The following is a 24,940-nucleotide window of genomic DNA, read 5'->3' as shown; positions in this document are numbered from 1 at the left end:
GAAGATCTCTCTCAATTATACCAACTTGTCATGATTCACAGTAGCACCCAATTCTCTGCTTTCAAATTATAGTTTTTTAAAAAAATAGATGTGAAGAATAAAGATGTATTTTTAAAATTTTTTATTATACTTTAAGTTCTAGGGTACATGTGCACAACATGCAGGTTTGTTATATATGTATACATGTGCCATGTTGGTGTGCTGCACCCATTAACTCGTTATTTACATTAGGTATATCCCCTAATGCTATCCCTTCCCCCTCCACCCACCCGACAGGCCCCAGTGTGTGATGTTCCCCTTCCTGTGTCCAAGTGTTCTCATTGTTCAATTCCCACCTATGAGTAAGAACATGAGGTGTTTGGTTTTCTGTTCTTGCGATAGTTTGCTGAGAATGATGGTTTCCAGCTGCATCCATGTCCCTACAAAGGACATGAACTCATCCTTTTTTATGGCTGCATAGTATTCCATGGTGTATATGTGCCACATTTTCTTAATCCAGTCTATCATTGATGAACATTGGGGTTGGTTCCAAGTCTTTGCTACTGTGAATAGTGCCGCAATAAACATACGTGTGCATGTGTCTTTATAGCAGCATGATTTATAATCTAAAGATTTCATAAACATTTAAAGTCCACCTTCATTAAATGTTGTCTTACTTTTTCTTTAGCTTCTTGCTCCTTCCGTTTAGCTTCTGCTTTTGCTTTCTTTTCTGCTTCTTTCTTGGCTTTTTCTTCTTCCTTGAACTTTTTTATCCTTGGATCACAGCTATATGCATTGTCTACCAAAAGAAAAAGTTGATCTCATTTTGAATTTCTAACATTTAGGGGACTGAAAAAAAAAATCAATTATACTTACCAACTAATGTTCTTATTCTGTTCATTTCTTCTTTTTTTCTTTGTGCTCTTGTTGCTCTGTTCTGCTTTTCAATCCATCTCCTCTCATCACGACTATAAAACAGAAAATACTGGAAACAAACTACTGCTTATAGATACTGTGACTGGAAAATGTAATATTTTATAAAATATTAATATGTAAATAACATCCTAGAAGGTTAAAATGCTGTGTCATTACTAACATTAAACAATGACTTATATTGGCCAGGCTGGTCTCGAATTCCTGACCTCAGGTGATTCACCTGCCTCAGCCTCCCAAAGTGCTAGGATTACAGGCATGAGCCAGCAGGCCTGGACTAAACAGTGGTTCTATTTAATATTAATTCTGGTTATTTTTTGGGCATTCATGTCAAAAGCATTTCTGCACACATACAAAAAACAAACAAACAAACAAACAAAACCTAATAAAACCTAGGTTAAGCAACCAGAAGAAAAAGATTTTGCTGAACTGCGCTGACGTTATATTCCCTGGCAATTTCTTAAGCATATCCTAACCAATTATTGATCTGGGCCCACCTAGTTTAACTTGTGAGAAAGGATTTCAAAATATTAAAAAATTGTTTAAAAAAGATGTACAAAGAGAAAAATTTGAAAGAAAATTTATGTGACATAGTTTTACATCATCACAAATACCAGAGAACCAAATAAACACCTTCCATTATTAATGATTTGCATACATACCATTCCGCTTTTTCTTTTTCTTCTTCATCTAAATAAGAAAATTCTCTCCAAGAATCAAAATTATACCTAATATAGACAGAAATAATTTACAATCAAGAAAGAACAAATGAAAAAAATTCCTTTTAATGCAAATGGATGAATTTGTTTTAATAGATACCTTTCTTCTCTTCTAGTATTAAACTAAGGTCAAATCTTTCTCCTTTTTAAATGACATTGCATTTGGTATGAAAATCTAAAATGCACGCATCACTCCATAATCAAAACCACACTTCCCTGCTGTCTCTTCTCTGTTAGGTTTTTTGCTTGACCAAGACCTATTTTTAAATTTTCCTTGCCTTTCAGTTTCGCCAGTCTGTCAAGTCTGAAGGTAACCCTAGTAGTGGTTATCTCATCTCCAGTTTGTATCCTCTGAAGGCAAAAGCAATTACAACTGATAGAACTAAATCTTGTTATTTTTGTTCTACATGATTTTGTTTTTGTATTTACTAGGCATTTGATGAGAAAATGTAGCGCATATAAAATGGCCACTAACTATTGTGTTTATTAAAAATTAGTGAATTGGTTACAGAGACATATAGCACTGTCTCCTTCCTCATGAACTCAAGTACTTTTAGTATTAACTAAATAAAAATGTACTGATTTTTATTCAAATGACTCCCCAATTTTCCTCTTTTACTACTGTCATGTGCTTGATATCTAGAAATCTCATTAATAGAAAACAGGCTGAAAATCTTAAAAGCCTAAATATCACAAAGGTAACAGAGTGCTTTTGTTCAGTGAAGGTTCTGCAATTTGCCCATCTCAATTAATTTATAAACAATCAAGTACTTATTGAATACTTTTCTTTTTAAAAGATGACAGCATCATACAAACAGTATATTCACTTACCAGAAAGAATAAAATATATCTACATCTTCAAATGATGAATTCATATCACCAAGTTTAGGAACATTTTTTTTATTTGACCATCTGAAATATCAAAGGAAATATTCTTAAAATTCTTCAAAAATTATGTACAAAAGTTCAACAAACAATTTATTAAAAACAACAGTTTTAACTAATCCCTCTGATTTCCCTTCCCTACAAACTCTACAACTCGAAGATGTCGCTGGAAAGTCAGCAGTGGGGTATGAAACAACACAGGCGTGTGAAAAGTGAGGCCAGACATGGACTGGGGAGAGGAGAGAAACACGGGACAGCCTTCTAATCACAGGTTACCTTCAGTTCTATAAAGTACAATGCCATAGCAGCTGCTAGTCAGGCTAGGAAAAATGGCAGCTAGCTCCTTTTGCCAAGCTCCTGTCCCTAAATAGGCAGCACAACAACAACCTGTAGGCCTAGCCCTTTAAAAGTGTTAATAGTCACAGATGGAAGTAATTTCTACCCCATCACCACCACCACCTTCCCCTTAGAGCCAGATTTCTTGGCGCAGCACTTCATCGATCACTGCTGAAAAGGATCCTGAGGCTGCTACTGATCCACGTTTTCTACTCTGTGAAATCATTACACAGAAAAATATACTACTCCTTTTTACCACCTCAGCACTGTTATAAAACAAATGTGGCCAGGCGCAGTGGCTCGCGCCTGTAATCCCAGCACTTTGGGAGGCTGAGGCCAGCGGATCACCTGAGGTCAGGAGTTTGAGACCAGTCTGGCCAATACGGTGAAACCCTGTCTCTACTAAAAATAGACAAATTAGTGGTGGCAGATTCCTATAATCCCAGCTACTCAGGGGGCTGAGGCAGGAGAATTGCTTGAACCTGGGAGGCAGAGGTTGCGGTAAGCCAAAATCGTGCCACTGCACTCCAGCCTTGGCAACAGAGCAAGACCCTGTCTCAAAATAAACAAGGAAAAAAACAAAAACAAAAACAAAAAATAAACGTGAAATCCAAGGGAGAGAAGATGGCGGAAATACTAGGCAGCGCCAAACTGCTAACCGAAGTGGTTCTCAAATTTGGCTGCACAGTAGAATCACCTGGGAGCCTTAAAAATCCCCACAGGAATTCAAACCAATAAATCAGAATCTTTCCAGGGGGAACGCAAGCATCAGGAGTTCTTCCTGTTCTCCAGGTAATTCCAATGTGCAGCTAAGATGTGCTTTAAGGGAACCTGCCAACGCAGATGGAAAAAAAAGATGTAAAATAATATTGGTACACACTATTTTAAAACAAACTTTAATGAAATATGTATGCTTTAATCATAAATATAAATAATGTTTTGTCAAAGAAGCCTTATGATAATCAGATGATCAAATAAAGAACAAAGGCTTTTCTCAACTGACAATGAGTCAGAGTAGTATACCCATTCATAAAGAGGAAATCAAAGAATAGAAAATTACTGTCACCTAAGTGTAAGAATCACACTATAAAAGTCAGATACTGTTATTTCTCTCAAAGTAAATTTTTTTTTTTTTTTTTGAGATGGAGTCTCACTCAGCCACCCAGGTTGGAGTGTACTGGCACGATCTCGGCTCACTGCAACCACCGTCTCCTGGGTTCAAGCGAAACACCTGTCTCAGCCTCCGAAGGAGCTGGGATTACAGGCATACACCTCCACGGCCGGCTAATTTTTGTATTTTAGTAGAGACGGGGTTTCACCAAGTTGGCCAGGCTAGTCTTGAACTCCTGCTCTCAGGTGATCTGTCTACCTCGGCCTTCCAAAGTGCTGGGATTACACGTATGAGCCACTGTACCCAGCCCAAGTAAATTTAAAAGAGAAACCTCCCATAAATTGAACAGAAATTTTACTATGGAAATGTAGAACTTCTGTTTAGAAAGCAATATAAATGAGAACAATAAGTTCACCAGAAGGGCTCAATATTGCAGAGAAGGAGGAGGAGAAGAGACAGTGGAAATAATCTATAAATGAAACTATTATCAGAGGGAAAAAAACAGAAACCTGGAAGACTACAAGAAACAAGCCAACAGGGCACTACGATCAAAAGGGATGCCTTAACTCACCTGGAATTCCTTTCAAACACTGGGGAAAACACTTCGAAGAAATTATCCTTTGCTTCACTTTTAGAAGGAACTGAGTTATCAAAAGTAGGATCTACACTGTTAAATGCTCGTCTTTTCACTGGATCAGATAACATTTCATAAGCTGAGAAAAAAATTGTTAAGATCATATCACCATAACTTTACCTATTTTTTTCTTCAAGAAAACAAATATTTCCCTCCTTAAAACATAAAAGTCATTAATTTTCATATTTGAAAATTTTGTTTGCAGGTTGGGGAGGATTTAATTTAGGTAACAACAGCTTTAGCACTACTGGATATAACTGGACTTAACTCTTTCTTTAATTATTTTTCTAGTAGACAAGTGACAAAACAATATCACCCACCCTTCAAGAGAACAGATGACTCTGGGGAAAAAGAAATAGCTAGTAAGTTAACTGTTAGATCCCAAAGTTGTAAAAGATCGAAGGATCTTAGGCTTCTGGAGCACTGTGTAAGAGAGCTGGCAAAGAGTAAATTTGAACGGTGTGCATACAACTGTTTAAAAATTAGCATCAAAATGTAAAATCACATTTAAGGAAACATTTGGAAATGGTGGCAACCTATATTAATTTGCTTAGTGATGTGTATGTAAATAGCAGTAAGTAACTGTAGGGTCTGTACTAGGATATAATCAACTTCTTGATTTAAACTAGGCTAGCAAAACATCTGAGGAACAGTTTAGTCCCATAAAGCATCTGAAACGAAAAAAAAAAAAATCTTAGTATTCTCATCATTAAATAGAACACTTACATGAATTAACTGTAGGATGAGCTTCTGATAAGAATCACCTGGGGATCCTGTTAAAATGCAGATTTTAATCAGTAGGTTTGGGGCAGGGCCTGAGACTGCATTTCTAATAAGCTGCCAGGTGTTGCTGATGCTGCTGGCTGGGGAAACCTCATTTGTGTAGTGAGGCTCTGGGGTGATGATTAGAAATAACTTGATATAACTGAAATGTTTTAAAATGTCAAAGGATAGTTGAATGAACTACAGTATGCATAAGAAACCCAATCCCAGCAATTAATAAATAACAATTACTATTAGAAATTCCTGACTCTAAAGCATTTTCTTACCTTTAGTTATGCAAGTGAAGTAGTCATTATCTCCTTCTTTTATTGGTTCACCAGCTGCTTTCCGTTTGTCTGGGTGATGTTTTAAAACCATTGCTTTATCTACAAAATCAGTCGGATTGAGATAATTTGTCACTTTAAGCACCAAAACTAAAGATAAGCTACATGTAGACCATTTCTAAAATCATAAGGCTAATATTAGAATCTTTTCTCCCACAGTAAAATATATGATTATTCAATGTGAAAATTATAAACTGATTTATTATTATTATTTTCTGAGATGGAGTTTTGCTCTTGTTGCCCAGGTTGGAGTGTAATGGCGCGATCTCAGCTCACTGCAACCTCCGCCTCCCGGGTTCAAGCGATTCTCCTGCCTCAGCCTCCCGAGTAGCTGGGGTTACGGGTGCCCCCACCACGCCCAGCTAATTTTTTGTATTTTTAGTAGAAACAAGGTTTCATTATGTTGGCCAGGCTGGTCTTGAACTCCTGACCTCAGGTGATCCAACCACCTCAGCCTCCGAAAGTGCTGGGATTACAGGTGTCAGAAACTGCACCCAGCTTGAAATAATTATTTTAAGAACTAGCCAAAGTGCCCCTAGCCAACGACAGTGACTGTTAACATTTTGGTGTATTTCTGCATGGATATTTTTGTTTTCTTAAGCATATGCTTTTAAAAATTCAGGTGTAGGCTGGGCATGGTGGCTCATGCTTGTAATCCCAGCACTTTGGGAGGCCGAGCTGGGAGGATCACTTGAGGTCAGGAGTTCAAGATCAGCCTTGGCCAATATGGCAAAACCTGGTTTCTACTAAAAATACAAAAACTAGATGGGTGTGGTGGTGCATGCCTGTGGTCCCAGCTACTTCGGTGGCTCAGACATAAGAATCGCTTGAACCCACGAGGTGGAGGTTGCAGTAAGCTGAGATGGCGCCACTGCATTCCAACCTGGGTGAGTGAGACTCTGTCTCAAAAAGAAGAAGAAGAAAAAAATTCAGGTGTAATCGTATGTACTAATTTATATTCTGCTTTTTTCAATTTCACATTATAGCATTTGCATTTTCCATAGTTTTTTCCTTGCAAACTCTTCAAATTTTTCTTTCAAATGACTGCTTAATACAGTGTTACAAGTAGATTTGTTGTAATTTAGGCATTTCTCTACTGTTGGACACTTGGGCCATTTCCAATTTTGCATTATTATAAATAATGCCAATTTGAATAATTTTAAATATAAGTATTTTTCCTTATTTAGGATTCTTTCTTAGGATATAATCACAGAAGTGAACTTTGTGAGTGGAAATGGAACAAGTTATTTTTCAAAAGGCATACTATTTCATACTCCTATGTGAATATTCTTTCACCACAGCCTCAGCCACAGTAGGTATAATTATTTAAAATTTGTGATTATCACTGGTGGTCAACAATTTTTTTGTTTTTCATTCTTTAACGGGAAAAAGGAGGGGCTGTCTCAGTTTTTCTTCTGACTCTGTGTGTCACTTTACAATAAATAATGGCTAGCTGTTAACATCTATGGAGTAGCTGACATGTGCAAGGCCTGTTTACCAGTTAATCTTCTCCATGATCCTATGAAGAAAGTACTATTACTGTCTCCACTTTATAGATGAGGAAAACGAGGCACAGAGATGTTACGTAGCCACTACCACTGCAACTTGCTCAAATTTCCGGCCAAGTCGGGCTCTAATCCAGACGGCCTGACTCCTCAGCATGTTTGAATGCTGCCTCCTAATTCACTATGTTTATTGCTAATTTTTTCCCAACTGTTTTGTTAACACTTATGTTTTAAAAAAAATTTAGTCATTTTTATTTACATTTACTATTTCTTTTATAATTTCTTCTAGTACTTATAATAGTTCTAGTTTCATTAATATTTCCTACAGTTAGATTTACTGATTATTTCTTTTATAATTTCTTCTAGTACTTATAATAGTTCTAGTTTCATTAATATTTCCTACAGTTAGATTGAAAAAATTTTAAAATCTTTTTGGAATTTTAATATAGCCAAGAAAGTATCTAAACTTGTCATTTTTCAAAATCTTACTGTGATTTAATATAATCCTTCCCTATTCCACTGATTTGTGATACTATCTTTATAATAGTAAATTTTACAAGGACTTGTTTTGGTTACTTATTGTTGCCCTGCGGTTATCTTTATAATGACCACAGCTTTCTTATATATTTGATGGTAACTTACAAAAACTGTAATTTTTGCTTATTTTTCTTGCATCTAGTCCCTTAACTCTCTTTTGCTTTTCTAGACAGATCCTATATTATCTACAAATGTATTTATTTTCTTCTTTCCAACAGTTGTCTCTTATTTAATAACTTAACTCACTAACCCAAACTCCCAAAATCGCATAAAAAATAAAATGCAGGCTGCTTCACCCCTAGATTTTAGGTAACAGCATTAATGCCACATAGCTAAAAGTTTGCTAGCTGTGGGCCTGAAACAGTTATCAAAGTAGGGAATTAACTACATTTCTTTTCAAAATTCTTATCAAAAAGGAATGGGTGTTAAATTGTGGTATGTGTTTTCACTACCGACTTAGGAAATCACATAGATTTAATATTATCTGAGGTATAATTTTGCTATATTAATACACTTCCTAAGTTGGATACCTGAGAGAAACTGTGTTCATGAACACTATTATTCTTTTAGTATACTGTTAAATTGCATTTGTTATTTTATTTTATTTTGAGCCAGGGTCTCACTCTGTTGCCCAGGCTAGAGCACAGTGACACGATCTTGGCTCACTGCAGCCTTAACCTCCTGGGCTCAGGTGATCCTCCCACCTCAGCCTCCCAAGTGGCTGGGATTACAGGTGCGCTCCACCATGCCTTGCTAACTTTTTTTATTTTTTGTAGGGAAGGGGTTTCGCCATGTTGGCCAGGCTGGTCTTGAACTCCTGGGCTCAAGCGATCCTCCCACCATGGCCTCCCAAAGTGCTAGAATTACAGGCCTGTGCCACCACACCTGGCCACTATTTTTTCATAATACAAGTATCTGTACACACTGACGGGGTACATGTGATATTTTGTTCATAATACACGAACAAAATCCATTTTATTTTTTTTTGAGATTGAGTCTCATTCTGTTGGCCAGGCTGGAGCACAATGGTGCAATCTCGGCTCACTGCAACCTCCGCCTCCTGGGTTCAAACGATTCTCCTGTCTCAGCCTCCGAAGTATCTGGGATTACAGGCACCTGCCACCACACTCAGCTAATTTTTGTATTTTTAGTAGAGACGGGGTTTCACCATGTTGGCCAGGCTTGGTCTCGAATTCCTGACCTCATGATCCGCCCGGCTCGGCCTCCCAAAGTGCTGGGATTACAGGCATGAGCCACTGCGCCTGGCCTCATTTTGTGCATAATTCATGATACATGCATAAACCATATAATGATCAAGTCAGGGTATTTGGGTATCCATCAACTTGAGTGTTTATTATTTCTATGTATTATGAACATTTCAAGTTCTCTCTTCTAGCTATTTTGAAATATACAATACATTATTGTTAACTATTGTCACCCTACTCTGCTACAGAACACTGGGACTTATTCCTTCTAACTGTATGTTTGTGTCCATTGACCAACCTCTCTTTATCCCTCTCCCCCCAACACCCTTCCCAGCCTCTGGTATCTATCATTCTATCTACTATCTCCATGAGATCAACTTTTTAAGCTCCCACTGTTCTCAAAAGTGAGAACATGCCAATATTTGCCTTCCTGTGCCTAGTTTATTTCACTCAACATAATGACCTCCAGTTCCATCTATATTGCTGCAGACATGATTTCATTCTTTTTTATGGCTGAGTGGTATCCTATTGTGTACATATACATTTTCTTTATCCATTAGTCTGCTGATGGACACTTAGGTGGATTCCTTATCTTTGTTATTATAAACAGAGCTGCAATAAAAACATGGGAGTGCAAGTACCCCTTTGACATACTGTTTTCTTTTTCTTTGGATAAATATCCAGTAGTGGGACTGCTGGGCTATATGGTAATTCTATTTTTAATTTTTTGAGAAATCTCCATACTATCTTCTATAGTGGCTATGCTAATTTACATTCCTACCAACAGTGTATAAAAATTCCCTTTTCTTGAATTTGCTATTATTTTAACATTTTAACTGGGTTTTTTTTTTTCATTATATTAATAGGAATTGTTTGTAGGATTTTTTGAGCTCTCTGCTAGGTTTTGCATACTCAGATTACATTAAACTGTACAACTTAACAAAATGAATTATTCCAAAACAGTTTATGATTAACTGATTCTCCAATTACAACATAAAAAATCAAGTTTATATTCAGCATTAGAATTTTTGATTCTTTAACACTTGAAACAATTCACCTGAAAAATGATCTGGGCCTAATAATTGTTTTTAGGAGTAAATCCTTTGGTAACTTTAATGTTTTCATCCTTTTTTTTTGTTTCTTTTTTTGGGGAGGGCAGGGGGACAGGGTCTTACTACTGTCAAGGGTGGAGTGCTGTGGTGTGATCATGGCTCACTGCATGGGCTTCTTCACCTCCTGGGCTCAAGCGCTATCTCAGCCTTCTGAGCAGCATGGGCATGCACCACTATGCCCAGCTAATTTTTGTATTTTTTGTAGAAATGGCATTTTGCCATGTTGCCCAGCCTGGTCTTGAACTACAGAGCTCAAGCAATCCGCCCACCTCAGCCTTCCAAATGCTGGGATCACAGGCATGAGCCACCATGATTAATTCTTTGTGTATTTCACTACGTTGTGAGTATCCTGTCTCTGAAATGCTTGGGACCAAAAGCGTTCGGGATTTCAAATATTTTTAGATTTTGGAATATGTGCATTATACTCACTGGGTGAGCATCCATTCCAAATCTGAAAATCCAAAATCCTCCAGTGAGCATTTCCTTTGAAGCGTCATACTGGCACTCACAATTTGGAGCATTTTGGACTTTGGATTTTTGGATTAGGGATGCTCAACTTGTATTTGTTTATTCTTCTTATAAAACCCATTTTGGGATATTGTCTTATTTATTTTCTTCCTGCATCTTCCTTTGTGCTATACTTTTAAACCTCTGAATTGAATTTCCACCTTATCTTTTCCCTCTTTTGAAAAAAGTAACAGAATAGGTTAAGGCAATGAATTTACTTAAGGTACAGCTCTAGCTGCCAGTCCTTAAGTTTTGGTAAAGCAGTAATCTTACTTTTGTGGAAAAAAAGAAGTCTATTGCATAATTTTTATTTCTGTCTAGGCTCAAAAGAATATATTTAATTTCCCAAGTGACTGGTATTTTTGGTTTGTTTAATCATATCTATCTGATTCAACTGAGATAAAATTTACATAAAATAAATACCCAGATTTTAAGAATTCATTAAGTTCAGTGAGTTTTGGCAATCATATACACTCATGTAACTGCTACCCAAAAGAAAACAGAGGCCATTTCCATCATCCAGAAAGTTCCCTTGTACCCTTTTCCACTGGGCTCCCATCCTCTACCAGCTGAGGCAACCATTTTCTGATGCCTGTCACCACTTTTGTATGTTCTTGAGCTTCAAGTAGATGTAACTTACAGTATGTCTGTGTCTGGCTTCTTTTATTCATGGTTTGAAATTCATCCATGTTTTTCTGTGTATTGGCAATTTGTTCTTTTAAAAATTGCTGTTTAGTATTACACTGCACCAAAATATATAGCAGTTTGCTTATCTATTTCCATGTTATTAAACATTTGGGTGATTTCCAGTTTCTGGGGTGCAGTGGCATTATCTTGGCTCACTGCAAGCTCCAACTCCTGGGTTCACGCCATTCTCCTGCCTCAGCCTCGCGAGTAGCTGCGACTACAGGCACCCGTCACTACTCCCAGCTAATATTTTTGTATTTTTAGTAGAGACGGGGTTTCGCCATGTTGGCCAGGCTGGTCTCGAACTCCTGACCTCAGGTGATCCACCCGCCTCAGCCTCCCAAAGTGCTAGGATTAGAGGCGTGAGCCAGCACAGCCGGCTCCTACTTCACACTTAATTAATTTTCATTACTGACATTCAAAATATACTCAACAAAAATAACTTTGCTTGTAATATGAAGCAAGCACTCAAAGGCCCTCAAATGGTACCAGACTTCCATTTTCATTAGGTTTGTTTGTGCTAATAATTACAGATTTGCGAACAGTAACTTTGCATTTTAACTTTTAGAAAGATTTTCAGAAAGCAGGGAGTAGCAACTGTGTTTTATAGTGACAGAGGTGCAAGAATGACAGCTTCTTTCTGAATAAAGGCTGATGGAATATTCCGCAAGGGTGGTAGAGAGTAAGTTATAATTACCCTTATTGTTAACAATCTCTGCACTGGTGCTACAAAACTTTTGGCTAGAGAATACATATTCAAAAGCTGTATTTCTTTTCTTTTCCTTTTTAATGAGACAGAGTCTCACTCTGTTGCTCAGGTTGGACTACACTGGTACAATTTCAGTTCACTGCAACTTCTGCCTCCCAGGTTCAAGTGATTCTCATGTCTCAGTCTCTCAAGTAGTTGGGCTTACATGCATGCACCACCGCACCTGGCTAATTTTTGTATTTTTAGTAGAGATGGGGTTTTGCCACGTTGGCCAGGCTGGTATTGAACTCCAGTCTCAAGTGATCCGCCTGCCTTGGCCTTCCAAAGTGTTGGGATTACAGGTGTGAGCTACTGTGCCTGGCTAAAAATCTATTTCTACAAGGCCAATAAAAAGAGTGGATGTAGGACGGGTGCTGTGGCTCATGCCTGTAATCCCAGCACTCTGAGAGGCCGACGTGGGTGGATCACCTGAGGTCGGGAGTTCGAGACCAGCCTGACCCACATGGTGAAATCTCATCTCTACAAAAAAATACAAAATTAGCCAGGCGTGGTGGCACATGCCTGTAATCCCAGCTACTCAGGAGGCTGAGGCAGGAGAATCGCTTCAACCCAGGAGATGGAGGTTGCAGAGAGCCGAGATCACCCCATTGCACTCCAGGCTGGGCAACAAGTGTGAAATTCTGTCTCAAAAAAAGAGAGTGAATTTAACAGAAGCAAATGAATGTTTCTTTTGCAATTTATTGCACATTTTTAATCTTTTGAGAAACAAAGAATTATTTCACCTTAAAACACAAACTATTTTCACAGTTATATATCAATTCTAATTAACAAATTTATCTGTATTGAGACATATTTGGTCTTTTTATGCTATTCATTTTTTTTTGGAAACAGTCTCACTCTTGTTGCCCAGGCTGGAGTGCGATGGTGCGACCTTGGCTCACTGCAACCTCCACCTCCTGGGTTCAAGCGATTCTCCTGCCTCAGTCTCACAAGTAGCTGGGATTACAGGTGCCTGCCACCATGCTCAGCTAATTTTTTTGTACTTTTAGTAGAGACAGGGTTTCACCACATTTTCCAGGCTGGTCTCGTACTCCTGACCTCAGGTGATCACCCATCTCGGCCTCCCAAAGTGCTGGGATTATAGCCTTGAGCCACCACGCCCGGCCAACGCTATTCTTTCATATAGTAAAACTTTGCAAACACTTGTATGTGGCAAATGGATTTTTCTGGCATTTATGTATACTGGAATAACTATTCACATGCACTAGCATATGCTTTGTCTAGAATCATGCCAGCCTTTAAACAAATCTGGTTTAAAATAATCTGATAAATTCCTTCACTTTGTTAAAAAATATTTCCTGTGATTTTCCTAAATGTAAGCAGTAATGGGGACGATTTTGAGTTCATCTACTATACTAAGTATTGACTAATAATTTTTAGCATAGGCGTTCTTATTCAGTCATCTTCCTTCAAGTATAATTCCTCCTCTTCTTGACAGGCCCTGACTCCCTACTCCTTTTCCATGTGGCCACAATCTTACCCTCTCTGACCTCAATACCCATTCTCTAGAGTGGAGGGCAGAACATTCCCATTCTCCTAAGATAGAAAACTGATCACCTTCATCTCTTACCTCTTTCACTAAACTTTATTAGTTGAACTGATCATGTGTATAAGAAATTATGTCCACAGGATTGCAAAGCATAGGACATTTAGGAGCATTAAGGGATGGTGTTTTATAAGGCATATGAAGACTGGGGTCCCAACATTACCCTGTCCCATGCCAAATTTTAACCTTGTCAATGAAAACAACAATAAAACATCAGACAACTTTCTTGGACAGAAGACAGGGTGATATCTATAAAGGTGTGACCTAAGATTACAAAATAACCTAAAAAAAAAAAACAAAGAAAAAGGCAGTATCCACTAAGTACAGCTGGCCATACTTCTAAAGAGAGGCAAAGTATTATTTTTTAAAAGCTTGCCATTGGGAGAATATTCTGTATCCACACACACACACCCATCCTAATTTCTTATCCCTAATGGGAAAGTCTACATGTAAAATGGATTGCTTTCTTCTGATTCTGACGGCAAGGGAGACCATGGTTTTTTGCTTGTTATGACAATATAACGCATGCTGTTAAATGTAGTTACAGCTGCAGACTATGATACCGTGTATCTTTTAAAAAGCATAGGGTGTTCCTATACCAGATATGTGATTATTTCAAAATAACTAAGTACTTAAAGCATAGGGTGTTCCTATAACAGATATGTGATTATTTAAAAATAACTAAGTACTTACGAGCTGCTTTGATCTGTCTCTGTGTAGCCTTGTATCTCACATGGCCAAGTCCAAGAACTGCATAATGATCTTGGTTCTGATAAAAACACAAAAGGGAGTCAAATTTGAAATGGAGCCAATATATTCCATCCCTTGTGTTCTGGTACCTTAATACAGCATTTCCCAAAGTGACATTTCATCAGGTGTCTGGTAAAAGGTTCTGTATAAAACAGGTTCTATGGTCATATAAGGTTGAGAAATGTGGATTAGGCTGGGTGCCATGGTTAAAGCCTGTAATCCTAGCACTTTGGGAGGCCCAGGTGGAGGATAGCTTGAGCCCAGGAATATGATGCCAGCCTGGGCAACAAAGCAAGATTCCTGTCTCCACAAAAAAATTTTTAAAAATTAGCTGGGTGTGGTGGTGTGCACCTGCAGTTCCAGCTACTCAGGAATCAGAAATAGGAGGATTGCTTGAATCTGGTAAGTAGAGGCTGCAGTGAGCTGTGATGATGCCACTAAACTCCAGGATAGGCAACAGAGCAAGACCCTTTTTTTCTTTTTTTTTTTTTAAATGATTTTAAGATTTTACTCTTTTGAGACAGAGTCTTGCTCTGTTGCCCAGGCTGGAGTGCAATGGTGCCATTTTGGCTCACTGCAACCTCCGTCTCCCAGGTTCAAGCAATTCTCCTGCCTCAGCCTCCCAAGTTGCCAGGATTACAGGTGCACACCACCATGCCCAGCTAATTTTTGTATTTTTAGTAGAAACAGGGTTTCACCTTGTTGGTCAGGCTGGTCTCGAACTCCTGACCTCAGGTGATCTACCTGCCTTGGCCTCCCAAAGGGTCAAGGGATTACAGGTGTGAGCCACCGCACCCGGCCAAGACCCTGTCTTTTAAAAAAAAGGCAGGGCGTGCTAGTTCACGCCTGTAATCCCAGTGCTTTGGGAGGCTGAGGTGGGCGGATCATGAGGTCAGGAGTTTGAGACCAGCCTGGCTAACATGGTGAAATCCTGTCTCTACCAAAAATACAAAAAAATTAGCCGGGCGTGGTGGCGCCCGCCTGTAATCCCAGCTACTTGGGACGCTGAGGCAGGAGAATTGCTTGAATCTGGGAGGCAGAGGTTGCAGTGAGCAGACACCGTGCCACTGCACTCCAGCCTGGGCAACAGAGTGAGACTCTGTATCAAAATAAAATAAAATATAAATTTTAAAAAGGGTAAATGTGGACTATTATATAGCCTCCTTGATGATTTATAGGCACAAAAGCCTAAGAAAGGCTCTGAGAAGTCCTGTAATTAGATTTAAAAAATAAACGGAAACCTGTAAAACCTAGCATTTTCCAAACCTACTTGACCAAAGACCCCTTTTTTCTCTTAGCACCTGCTGATAGCTTATGGTCACCCTATGGCACTTACGGCTACATGTTCTTGTTTTACTTATTGTGTCACTGGAATATAAGCTATGTGGAAGCAGTAATACTGTCTTGTTCAGTACAGTATCCTCAGCACCTAGAACAGTATCTGACATGGTGTTTGATCCATATTTGATGAATGAAAATAAACCGAACAAGCAAATGAACCCTGCTACCTTACTCTGATACAATCTACTTCTTTCTATACCAAAGACCTTCTCCCTCTTATAGATCTCAACACTCCCCAGTTCTTTTCCCGACTCTGCCTTCTTCTCAAGTTACTATCTTCTCTCATTTTCTTTACTACCCAGCTTTGAAAGGGTATTTTACACTTTGGTCCTACTTCATCACTTCCTAATCACTCCTCATCCACTGTAATCTCTTGCCTTCCCAATCATTTTACTCAACCTGCTTTCAATGAGAGCACTGAAGTAGTTTGTCAAATCCAATGTTTTTTGTGGTTTTTTTTGAGATGGAGTTTTGCTCTTGTTGCCCAGGCTGGAGTGCAGTGGCACGATCTCAGCTCACAGCAACCTCCACCTCCCAGGTTCAAGCGATTCTCCTGTTTCAGCCTCCTGACTAGCTGGGATTACAAGCATGTGTCACCATGTCCCGTACAATGTTTTTTAAAATAAATTTTCATGTTATGTGATTGACCTTTTTCTGAAGCAGTGACACACGTGACTCTTTTTCCCTTTTTATTTATTTATTTATTTTTATTTTTTATTTTTTTTTGAGACGGAGTCTCGCTCTGTCACCCAGGCTGGAGTGCAGTGGCCGGATCTCAGCTCGCTGCAAGCTCCGCCTCCCGGGTTCACGCCATTCTCCTGCCTCAGCCTCCCGAGTAGCTGGGACTACAGGCGCCTGCCACCTCGCCCGGCTAAGTTTTTTTTGTATTTTTAGTAGAGACGGGGTTTCACTGTGTTACCCAGGATGGTCTCGATCTCCTGACCTCGTGATCCGCCCGTCTCGGCCTCCCAAAGTGCTGGGATTACAGGCTTGAGCCACCGCGCCCAGACCCCTTTTTATTTTTTGAGACAGAGTTTCGCTCTTGTTGCCCAGGCTGGAGTGCAATTGTGTGATCTTGGCTCATCGCAACCTCCACCTCCTGGGTTGAAGCGATTCTCCTGCCTCAGCCTCCCAAGTAGCTGGGATTACAGGCATGCGCCGCCACGCCTGGCTAATTTTGTATTTTTAGTAGAGACGGGGTTTCACCATGTTGGTCAGACTGGTCTCGAACTCCTGACCTCGGGTGATCTGCCCGACTCAGTCTCCGAAAGTGCTGGGATTATAGGCGTGAGCCACCGCACCCTGCCTCTTTTTCCCCCTTGCTCCTCCCTTAGTTTCTGGAAGAATACGGTGCCTGATATTTAGGAAGTCTTTTTTTCAAATAACAAAGTGTCTTTTTCCTTGTTTTCTTTCTACTTCTGTTACCCTTCTTAGTATCTTCTGCTGTTTTTCCTCCTCTTCCTACCCTGGAAATATCCATGCTCCTCAATGTTCAGTCTCTTTCTTTTTTTTTAATGGATGAGGTGGTGGGAGAATCAGCTAACACTTTCTGAGTGCTTACTTTTCCAAGTGTTTTATACATATGCCTTAGCTCATTTAGTCCTCTAAACAACCAATGACATAGGAACTCTTTTTATCCATTATTTGTTTGGCATTTATCATGTGGCAAGTACTAACTTAAGTGCTTTATAAGCATCCTTTTATTAATCCTCAAGATAAACCTCTGAGCTGGTAACAATCTCACTGTAGCAACAAGGGAAACGAAGTACACACATGTCCGGGAACTTTCCCAAGGTCCAAGTGCGCCAAATGGCAGAACCAGATTTGAATTCAGGCACTCCAATTCCACAGCATACACATTTAACTATTATACAAGTAGCTACTAAAGCATTATCTATTTGTTTATACTTTTGTCCCTTGCTGATGTCATTCAATTCCCCACAGCAACCACCACTATGTGCCAATGACTTCAAAAAGTCTTTGGCTCTAACCTCTTTTTGGAGTCATAGACCAATTTCTAACCAACTACTAGACAGCTTCACCACTATGGTACCAAACCTCAGTCTTCACATAGCCAAACCTGGACACAAACAGCACCTCCCACAAACATTCTTATCCTCATCCCAGCACTGGTTACTGACCTCACACTCTAGCCCTAATGCTGGGGAGGACCTCTGAATATTTCCCTTTCTCTTGTGCCACACAGCCAGGGTCACCAAAGCCTATCAATTCTACCTCCAAAAAAAGGAAATCTGACCCTTCTTCCTCAAAACCCAGCCACACACTAAGTTCAAGGATTCAGTCACAGGTCTGCCTTAGTGCACCAGCCCTGTAACAGTAAACTATTCACTTCCCCTCCAGTCCCTTGCCCCCTTTCAAGCAATTTTCTGTACTGCCAAGGGAATTACTTTTCTAAAATTAGCTAAGAAACTTTTGATGGCATCTTACTGTCCCCAAAATAAATTTTAATTCCTTCCTTAGCATGGTGTAAAAAGGACACAACAGAGTTTGGTCTAGAGTCCAAAAGATTTTAAGGACACTAGATTTCTCACCACCATACTGCATGTACCCTGTACGACTCATCGATCCCTCAAGAGGCACTACATATTCTTTTACTCCTTTGTGTCTTTGTATATCTTACTCCTTCGGCCCAGAATACTTCTCTCATTTCTCTGCTTCACTAACTGCCGCCTGTCCTTTTAAGACCAGTGCGAACATTATCTTTTCTGTGAACTCTTCCTGGATTTCTCCAGCAGAGACAGTATCTCATGGCTAGTGCTAACCCACTCAAGACTTAGTAATAAACAGATGCTAAATTATAGTCATCTTGCTGAACCATCTTAAAACACGGTTTATTAATGGAAAACTCCCAAGAAAACTATGTCTAACAAAGCATCTGACTGAACAAAATATTCAGATATTAAATACCTTCCAGTCTTTGGGATCAAGTGTTTTCAGCATGGCAAACTCTTCCAACTGCAATTCTTCATCTTCTGATTCCTCAGATAACTCTTTCTTATCCTCCAGTTCCTGAAAAGAGGCAGAAGCATTTCTGTTTCTCCTCTTAACAAAAGCTTCAAACCATCTTCCCACAGGTTCAACTCGACAAAGTGTAGAGGCTGTGATTGAAAGTGTTAAGAGAGGCTTCAATGTATTGCATGGAATAAATCTGTTTCAAGGCAATTAACTTTTTCAGGAAATAAAATCAAAACAGTGATACAAGAATATACTTTTAAAACCACCAACTAAGAAAATAATTGCAGTCATCCAGTTTACATGAGGGTTAACAAGAAATTATCCTTTCCTAGTATTAAAGAGTATTTAATCAACCTCTTCCAGTTATCTGACAACATAAAAAAACTTAGTAATGTCAACAATAAATCAGTACTTTTCTCGGGATATGAGAGTAAGCTGAGGAACAGGAAGAAATGTTGCAAACTGCTTGACTTTTAGACGAATTATTTTATTTATTTATCTTTTCACTTTTTTTTTTTTTTTGAGATGGAGTTTTGCTCTTACTGCCCAGGCTGGAGTGCAATGGCGAGATCTCAGCTCAATGCAACCTCCACCTCCTGGGTTCAAATGATTCTCGTGCCTCAGCCTCCCGAGTAGCTGGGATTACAGGCATGCACCACCATGCCCCGCTAATTTTGTATTTTTAGTAGAGATGGGGTTTCTCCATGTTGGTCAGGCTGGTCTCGAACTCCCGACCTCAGGTGATCAGCCCGCCTGGGCCTCCCAAAGTGTTTGGATTACAGGTGTGAGCCACTGCGCCCAGACAAATAATTTTAATAAAGTAATAAATAGTGATAAATTGTCACGAAGAGCTAGCCTCACCAAAAATAAAAAATCTAAAAGCAACGCAAACTATCTTTTTTTTTGAGACGGAGTTTTGCTCTTGTTGCCCAGGCTGGAGTGCAATGGCGCAATCTTGGCTCACTGCAACCTCTGCCTCCCGGGTTCAAGAGATTCTTCTGCCTCAGCCTCCCAAATTGCTGGGATTATAGGCGCCCGCCACCATGCCCAGCTACTTTTTTGTATTTTTAGTAGAGACGGGGTTTTGCCATGTTTGCCAGGCTGGTCTCGAACTCCTGACCTCAGGTGATCCACCCACCTCGACCTCCCAAAGTGCTGGGATTATAGGCATGAGCCACCGTACCCAGCCAACTCAAACCATCTTACTTATTAAAATCTTGAACTATAGCTCTTAAAAATTTTAAGGATTCACTAACAAGAATTTGTACTGAAAACAATTTTCCAAGCAGCAAACGGGGATTTACTAATGCAGCTAAGCTGTAGCGGAACAAGCTCTCAATCTGAAACCAGACACTCTGGGTTTCAGACTAGGTCTGACAGTGGCTGTGTGGCCTGAAATGAATCAGGATGTCTTCACCTATAAAATGGGAACAATACCTATTTATCTCATTCAGTTCCTAGGAAGCTTGAATGAGACCATAAAAACTCTCTGAAATTAAAAACTTGTAGTAAAGATATCATCTATTCCTCGGAAATGGCGGTAAATCACTGTACATGTGTATATTAGCAATTCGAAAAAGGAAAATCCCTGAAAAATTTAGTTTAAGATTTCCTCCACCTTACACAGGAGAGGATTAAAACACTGTCAAAAAGGTACTACCTTGTAGTACGGGGTGTGTGTGGCTTTTAAAAACACTGCCTTTTAAGCCTTTTCCTCTAGTTGTAAGAGGCACACGGAGACACACAAATGCAACATGTGCCATGGGTAATGTTCAAAATCACATTCAACAAACGCTTATGTACCTGGCTATGGGAATTACTGTAGATGACTGGAACTGGAGACTCTTAAGTTTACAATACTCATGACTGTACTGGGCCATAAATCTAAAACCTACAGCAGCAGGACAAGTTTCACTTGTAATAACTGCCTTTCAAAATCTACGCGGATCTTTTCAGCAGCACAGTCTTTTAACACCGAATATGAGGAGCGGTGTCTGAGTTGTGACATTTAAAAAATAAGGCCGGAACAAACGTAGAGAGGGAGAAAGGTGTTTAAGAGACCGCCAGCAGCAAAGCTTTGTACGACCCCAGGCACGTGGGGTGCTGGCTGCGCGTAGTCTTTCCGCCGTAGGCAAAGAGAGGCTTATGTGAATCTTTCTGGGGTACTGGGGGGTTCGGTCCCGAAATGTTCAGCCCAATCCATGAGTCAGCAGCGGCGAAAGGAAGCAGCAACGGTAGGAGCAAAAGGAAGGCACCCCTCACCCTCCTTCCTTCTAATCTAGGGTAGGATTACTTTAAAACACGGAGCAAAAACGCACCCATTACGGCTCCACACTGCCCCAGGGCTAGTCGCCAGGGTCAAAGGTAGAGACAGCCCAGGGTTGCCAAGGCGGAGGACTGAGGCAGGGGCGGCTGAGGTGGGAAGGAGCCGGGGTTGGGTGGGCGCTTACCAGAGGTCAAAGCGTGGGTGATGGCGGTGCCCCGGCCGTCCGCGGGGCTTGGCAAGAGCAGCATGATGGCGCCGGGTCTAGCCCGGTGGGAGCAGCGATTCACGTCCCGGGCGGAGGGCGCTTACGGTGCCCCCAGCTCTACCTCTCAGTCCGAGCCTCGCGCCTTGACTCTACGACGCCCAGGAACCGGCGCATGGAGACGACCAGTAAGCACTTCCGGGATGGATCTTCCGTGGTGCGGCGGCCAGTCTGACACCCTCCTACCCTCGCCAACGTGTGCGGCAACCTAGTTCCACACTGACTGAGATCCGGCTGGAGACCAAGTCGCACGAGAGAATGGTTCCTAGGCGCGTTAATTTTCCTATGAAAACGATTATATTCCACGTCCCTGTGCAATACATAGAACATAACCTTTAAAAGCAGCTCTTTTTTATATTATCTTTATTTTTAAGTTCTTACTGCTTTATATGTTAATCTGAACCTAATCAGTGATTTTCCCAGGAACGCTACACTTTTTTTTTTTTTTTTTTGAGACGGAGTCTCGCTCTGTAGCCCAGGCTGGAGTGCAGTGGCCGGATCTCAGCTCACTGCAAGCTCCGCCTCCCGGGTTTACTCTATTCTCGTCTCAGCCTCCCGAGTAGCTGGGACTAGAGACGCCCGCCACCTCGCCTGGCTAGTTTTTTGTATTTTTTAGTAGAGACGGGGTTTCACCATGTTAACCAGGATGGTCTTGATCTCCTGACCTCGTGATCCGCCCGTCTCGGCCTCCCAAAGTGCTGGGATTACAGGCTTGAGCCACCGCGCCCGGCCGAACGCTACACTTTTAAGTAAAAAATGAAAATAACTGTATGAACCAGTATCGACGACTAGTATATACATTTGCGGAGAATTACGTACGTGTATTTGTGATACGTTTGTGTTTAACTTGATGATGATAATAGCAGCTAATATTTGTCGTGCTATTACTAATTTACCTGCATTATATATTTTAATACTCACTTGGAGAAGAAACTTCTCTCTGGTGTTAGATTGTATTCCAAGGCCAGCAATATTTTACCCTGTTCTAATGGAATGAAGTTTTCATTCAAGATATCCCCAATCAGAGTTGTTTAATGTGTAATAAAATCAATTGTATTATTACTATAAGCTTCCTTCCAAGACTGTAGTTAAAAGCAAAAACTAGAAAAACAAAAAACAGTGGGTAAAGGCTCACCCCCAACAGCAGTATCTGAAACACGTTCAATAAAATAAACTTCATGTGCCATTCTTCAGCAAGGACCACCAGACATTAGTAAATTATCTTCTAATTTACTAATTTCATTATATTTTCACAATTAAGCAACTTTTAAAATATATATATATAGAGAGAGAGAGAGAGAAAGAAAGACAGGGTCTCACTATGTTGCCTAAGGTGGTCTTGAACTCCTGGCCTCAAGGGATCGTTCTGCCTCAGTGTCCCAAAACTCTGGGATTAGAGGCGTGAGTCACCGTTCCAGGCCAATTAAATACATTTAATTGACCTGTATATCTGCTGCATTATAAAATCGTCACTTCAAAATTGACATTTCAAAAATTGAACTAAGGGAGGCTGAGGTGGGAAGATCGCTGAGACCGGGAGGTGGAGGTTGCAGTGAGCCGAGATCTCACCATTGCACTCCAGCCTGGGTAACAGTGAGACCCTGTCTTCAAAAAAAAAAAAAAAAAAAAAAAAAATTGAACTAATCTTGTGCCCCCAAACCTCTTCCTGATCCCTGTTAATGCAACCACTGTTAAAACATGCTCCAAGGTGCAAAGTAACCTGACTCCACTTTCGTCATATTAATATATGTTTTTCCTCACACCTCCTCCCATTGAGTTTTACCATTAACTCTAAGGTCATAGGGTGTTTTGTTTTGTTTTGTTTTCTGAGACGGAGGCTTGTTCTGTCTCCCAGGCTGGAGTGCAGTGGCGCGATCTCGGCTCCCTGCAATCTCCGCTTCCCAGGTTCAAGCGATTCTCTTGCCTCAGCCTCCCGAGTAGCTGGGACTACAGGTGCGTGCCACCACGCCCAGCTAATTTTTGTATTTTTAGTAGAAACGGGGTTTAGCCATGTTGGCCAGGCTGGTCTCCAACTACTGACTTCGTGATCCGCCCGCTTCGACCTCCCAAAGTGCTGGGATTATAGGAGTGAGCCACCGTGCCCGGCTGGGGGTTTTGTTTTTTAAAAAAATTGTTCTAAAATACACATAACATGAAATTTACGATCTTCACCATTTTTAAGTGTACAGTAATGTTAAGTACATCCACATTATTGTGCAACTACCCTACAGAACTATTTTTATCTTACAAAACTGAAACTCTATACCCATTTAATCTTACAAAACTGAAACTCTGCCGGGCATGGTGGCTCATGCCTGTAATCCCAGCACTTTGGGAGGCCGAGGTGGGCGGATCACCTGAAGTTGGGAGTCCGAGACCAGCCTGACCAACATGGAGAACCCCTGTCTCTCCTAAAAATACAAAATTAGCTGGGCGTGGTGGCGCATGCCTGTAATCCCAGCTACTCGGGAGGCTGAGGCAGGAGAATTGCTTGAATCCGGGAGGCAGAGGTTGCGGTGAGCCAAGATTTAGCCATTGCTCTCCAGCCTGGGCAACAAGAGCAAAATTCCGTCTCGAAAAACAAACAAACCAAACTGAAACTCTATACCAGTGGAGAAAACTCTCCACTGGAAACCATCCTTCTACTTTGTCTTTAGGAATCTGACACCTCTAGGTACTTCATATTTGTGGAATCATATAGTATTTGTCTTTTTTGTGACTGGCTTATTTTCTTAGCATAATGTTCTCAAGGTGCATCTGTGCTGTAGCTTATACTAGAATTCCATTCCTTTTTAAGGCTGAATAATATGTGTGTGTGTGTGTGCGCGCGCGCGCGCATCACGTTTTGTTTGTCCATTCATACGTAGATGGACACTTGGGTTGCTTCCACCTTATGGGTGTCGTGACTGATGCTGCTTATGAACATGGATGCACAAATACCTCTTTGAGATCCTGTTTTCAATTGTTTTGGATACATATCCAGAAGTCGAATTGCCAGATGGCATGGTAATTCTATTTTTAATTTCCCGAGGAATCATCGTACTGTTTCCCACAGCAGTTGCACTATTTTATCATTTTACATTTACATCGACAGTGCACCAGGATTTCATTTTATCCAGCAGCACACGCATGCGTCTGCTGGAACCAAGGGTCACCCTTTCCGACACTCGTTTCCTGTTTTGTTTTTGCTTGTTTTTAATAATAGCTATCTTAATGGGTGTGTGGCGGCATCCAACTGTGGTTTTGATTTGCATTTCCTTAACAGTGATGTTGTCCATTTGTATATCTTCTTTGGAGCAATGTTTATTAAGGTTATTTGCTCATTTAAAAAACTAGGTTGTTTTCTTGGGTGGTAGGATAGGAGTTCTTTAAATATTCTGGATATTAACTCTTTACCAGAAATAGATTACCTTCACTATGTTTGTAGATGTGGCCACTACTTATTGTGTCTAATATGACAGGCGTTTTACAAACACTGTAGTTTCCTTTTCACAGGTAATCAGTCCAAAAACCAGCGTGCCACAGCGTTTCCCCCAGCGCTCTCTCCGGACTCTCTAGCACTGCGTAAAGGGGCCCGCCTGAGCCCAATATACTTCCGGTGGGGAAGGGAAAGGGAAGACACCACCGGAAGCAAGGAAGGTGCTGTGTAATCATTAAGGAGAGGAGGCATTTGGAGCTGCTAAAATGCCGGATTACCTCGGTGCCGATCAGCGGAAGACCAAAGAGGATGAGAAGGACGACAAGCCCATCCGAGGTCAGTTGACATGGGCAGGA

At 40.5% G+C, this 24,940-nt stretch overlaps 2 protein-coding genes across 4 annotated transcripts in view; one reads left to right on the top strand and one right to left on the bottom strand.

The window, feature by feature from the left end:
• DNAJC2 (DnaJ heat shock protein family (Hsp40) member C2) overlaps positions 1-21,415 on the bottom strand; it is a 34,452-nt gene extending 13,037 nt beyond the window's left edge. Inside the window, exons 1-9 of one of the 2 annotated variants that reach the window (XM_050782760.1) lie at positions 21,089-21,415; positions 18,591-18,781; positions 14,265-14,340; positions 5,647-5,745; positions 4,535-4,676; positions 2,463-2,543; positions 1,575-1,640; positions 856-947; positions 657-778 (exon numbers count right to left, since the gene is read on the bottom strand). In XM_050782760.1, coding sequence (XP_050638717.1) covers positions 657-778; positions 856-947; positions 1,575-1,640; positions 2,463-2,543; positions 4,535-4,676; positions 5,647-5,745; positions 14,265-14,340; positions 18,591-18,781; positions 21,089-21,152 — 933 coding nt within the window. In that variant the 5' untranslated portion in view covers positions 21,153-21,415. Of the gene's footprint in view, positions 1-656; positions 779-855; positions 948-1,574; positions 1,641-2,462; positions 2,544-4,534; positions 4,677-5,323; positions 5,371-5,646; positions 5,746-14,264; positions 14,341-18,590; positions 18,782-21,088 lie in introns of those variants that run through there. The other variant, XM_050782761.1, reaches the window with a different exon arrangement.
• PSMC2 (proteasome 26S subunit, ATPase 2) overlaps positions 1-24,940 on the top strand; it is a 276,950-nt gene that overhangs the window by 230,609 nt on the left and 21,401 nt on the right. The window contains exon 2 of one of the 2 annotated variants that reach the window (XM_050782773.1): positions 24,811-24,920. In XM_050782773.1, the coding sequence (XP_050638730.1) occupies positions 24,851-24,920 (70 nt within the window). In that variant the 5' untranslated portion in view covers positions 24,811-24,850. Of the gene's footprint in view, positions 1-24,652; positions 24,921-24,940 lie in introns of those variants that run through there. The other variant, XM_050782772.1, reaches the window with a different exon arrangement.

Source organism: Macaca thibetana, chromosome 3 (genome assembly GCF_024542745.1).
Source record: "Macaca thibetana thibetana isolate TM-01 chromosome 3, ASM2454274v1, whole genome shotgun sequence".
Lineage (NCBI taxonomy): Eukaryota > Metazoa > Chordata > Mammalia > Primates > Cercopithecidae > Macaca > Macaca thibetana.
This window is presented reverse-complemented; position numbering and strand designations above follow the sequence as displayed.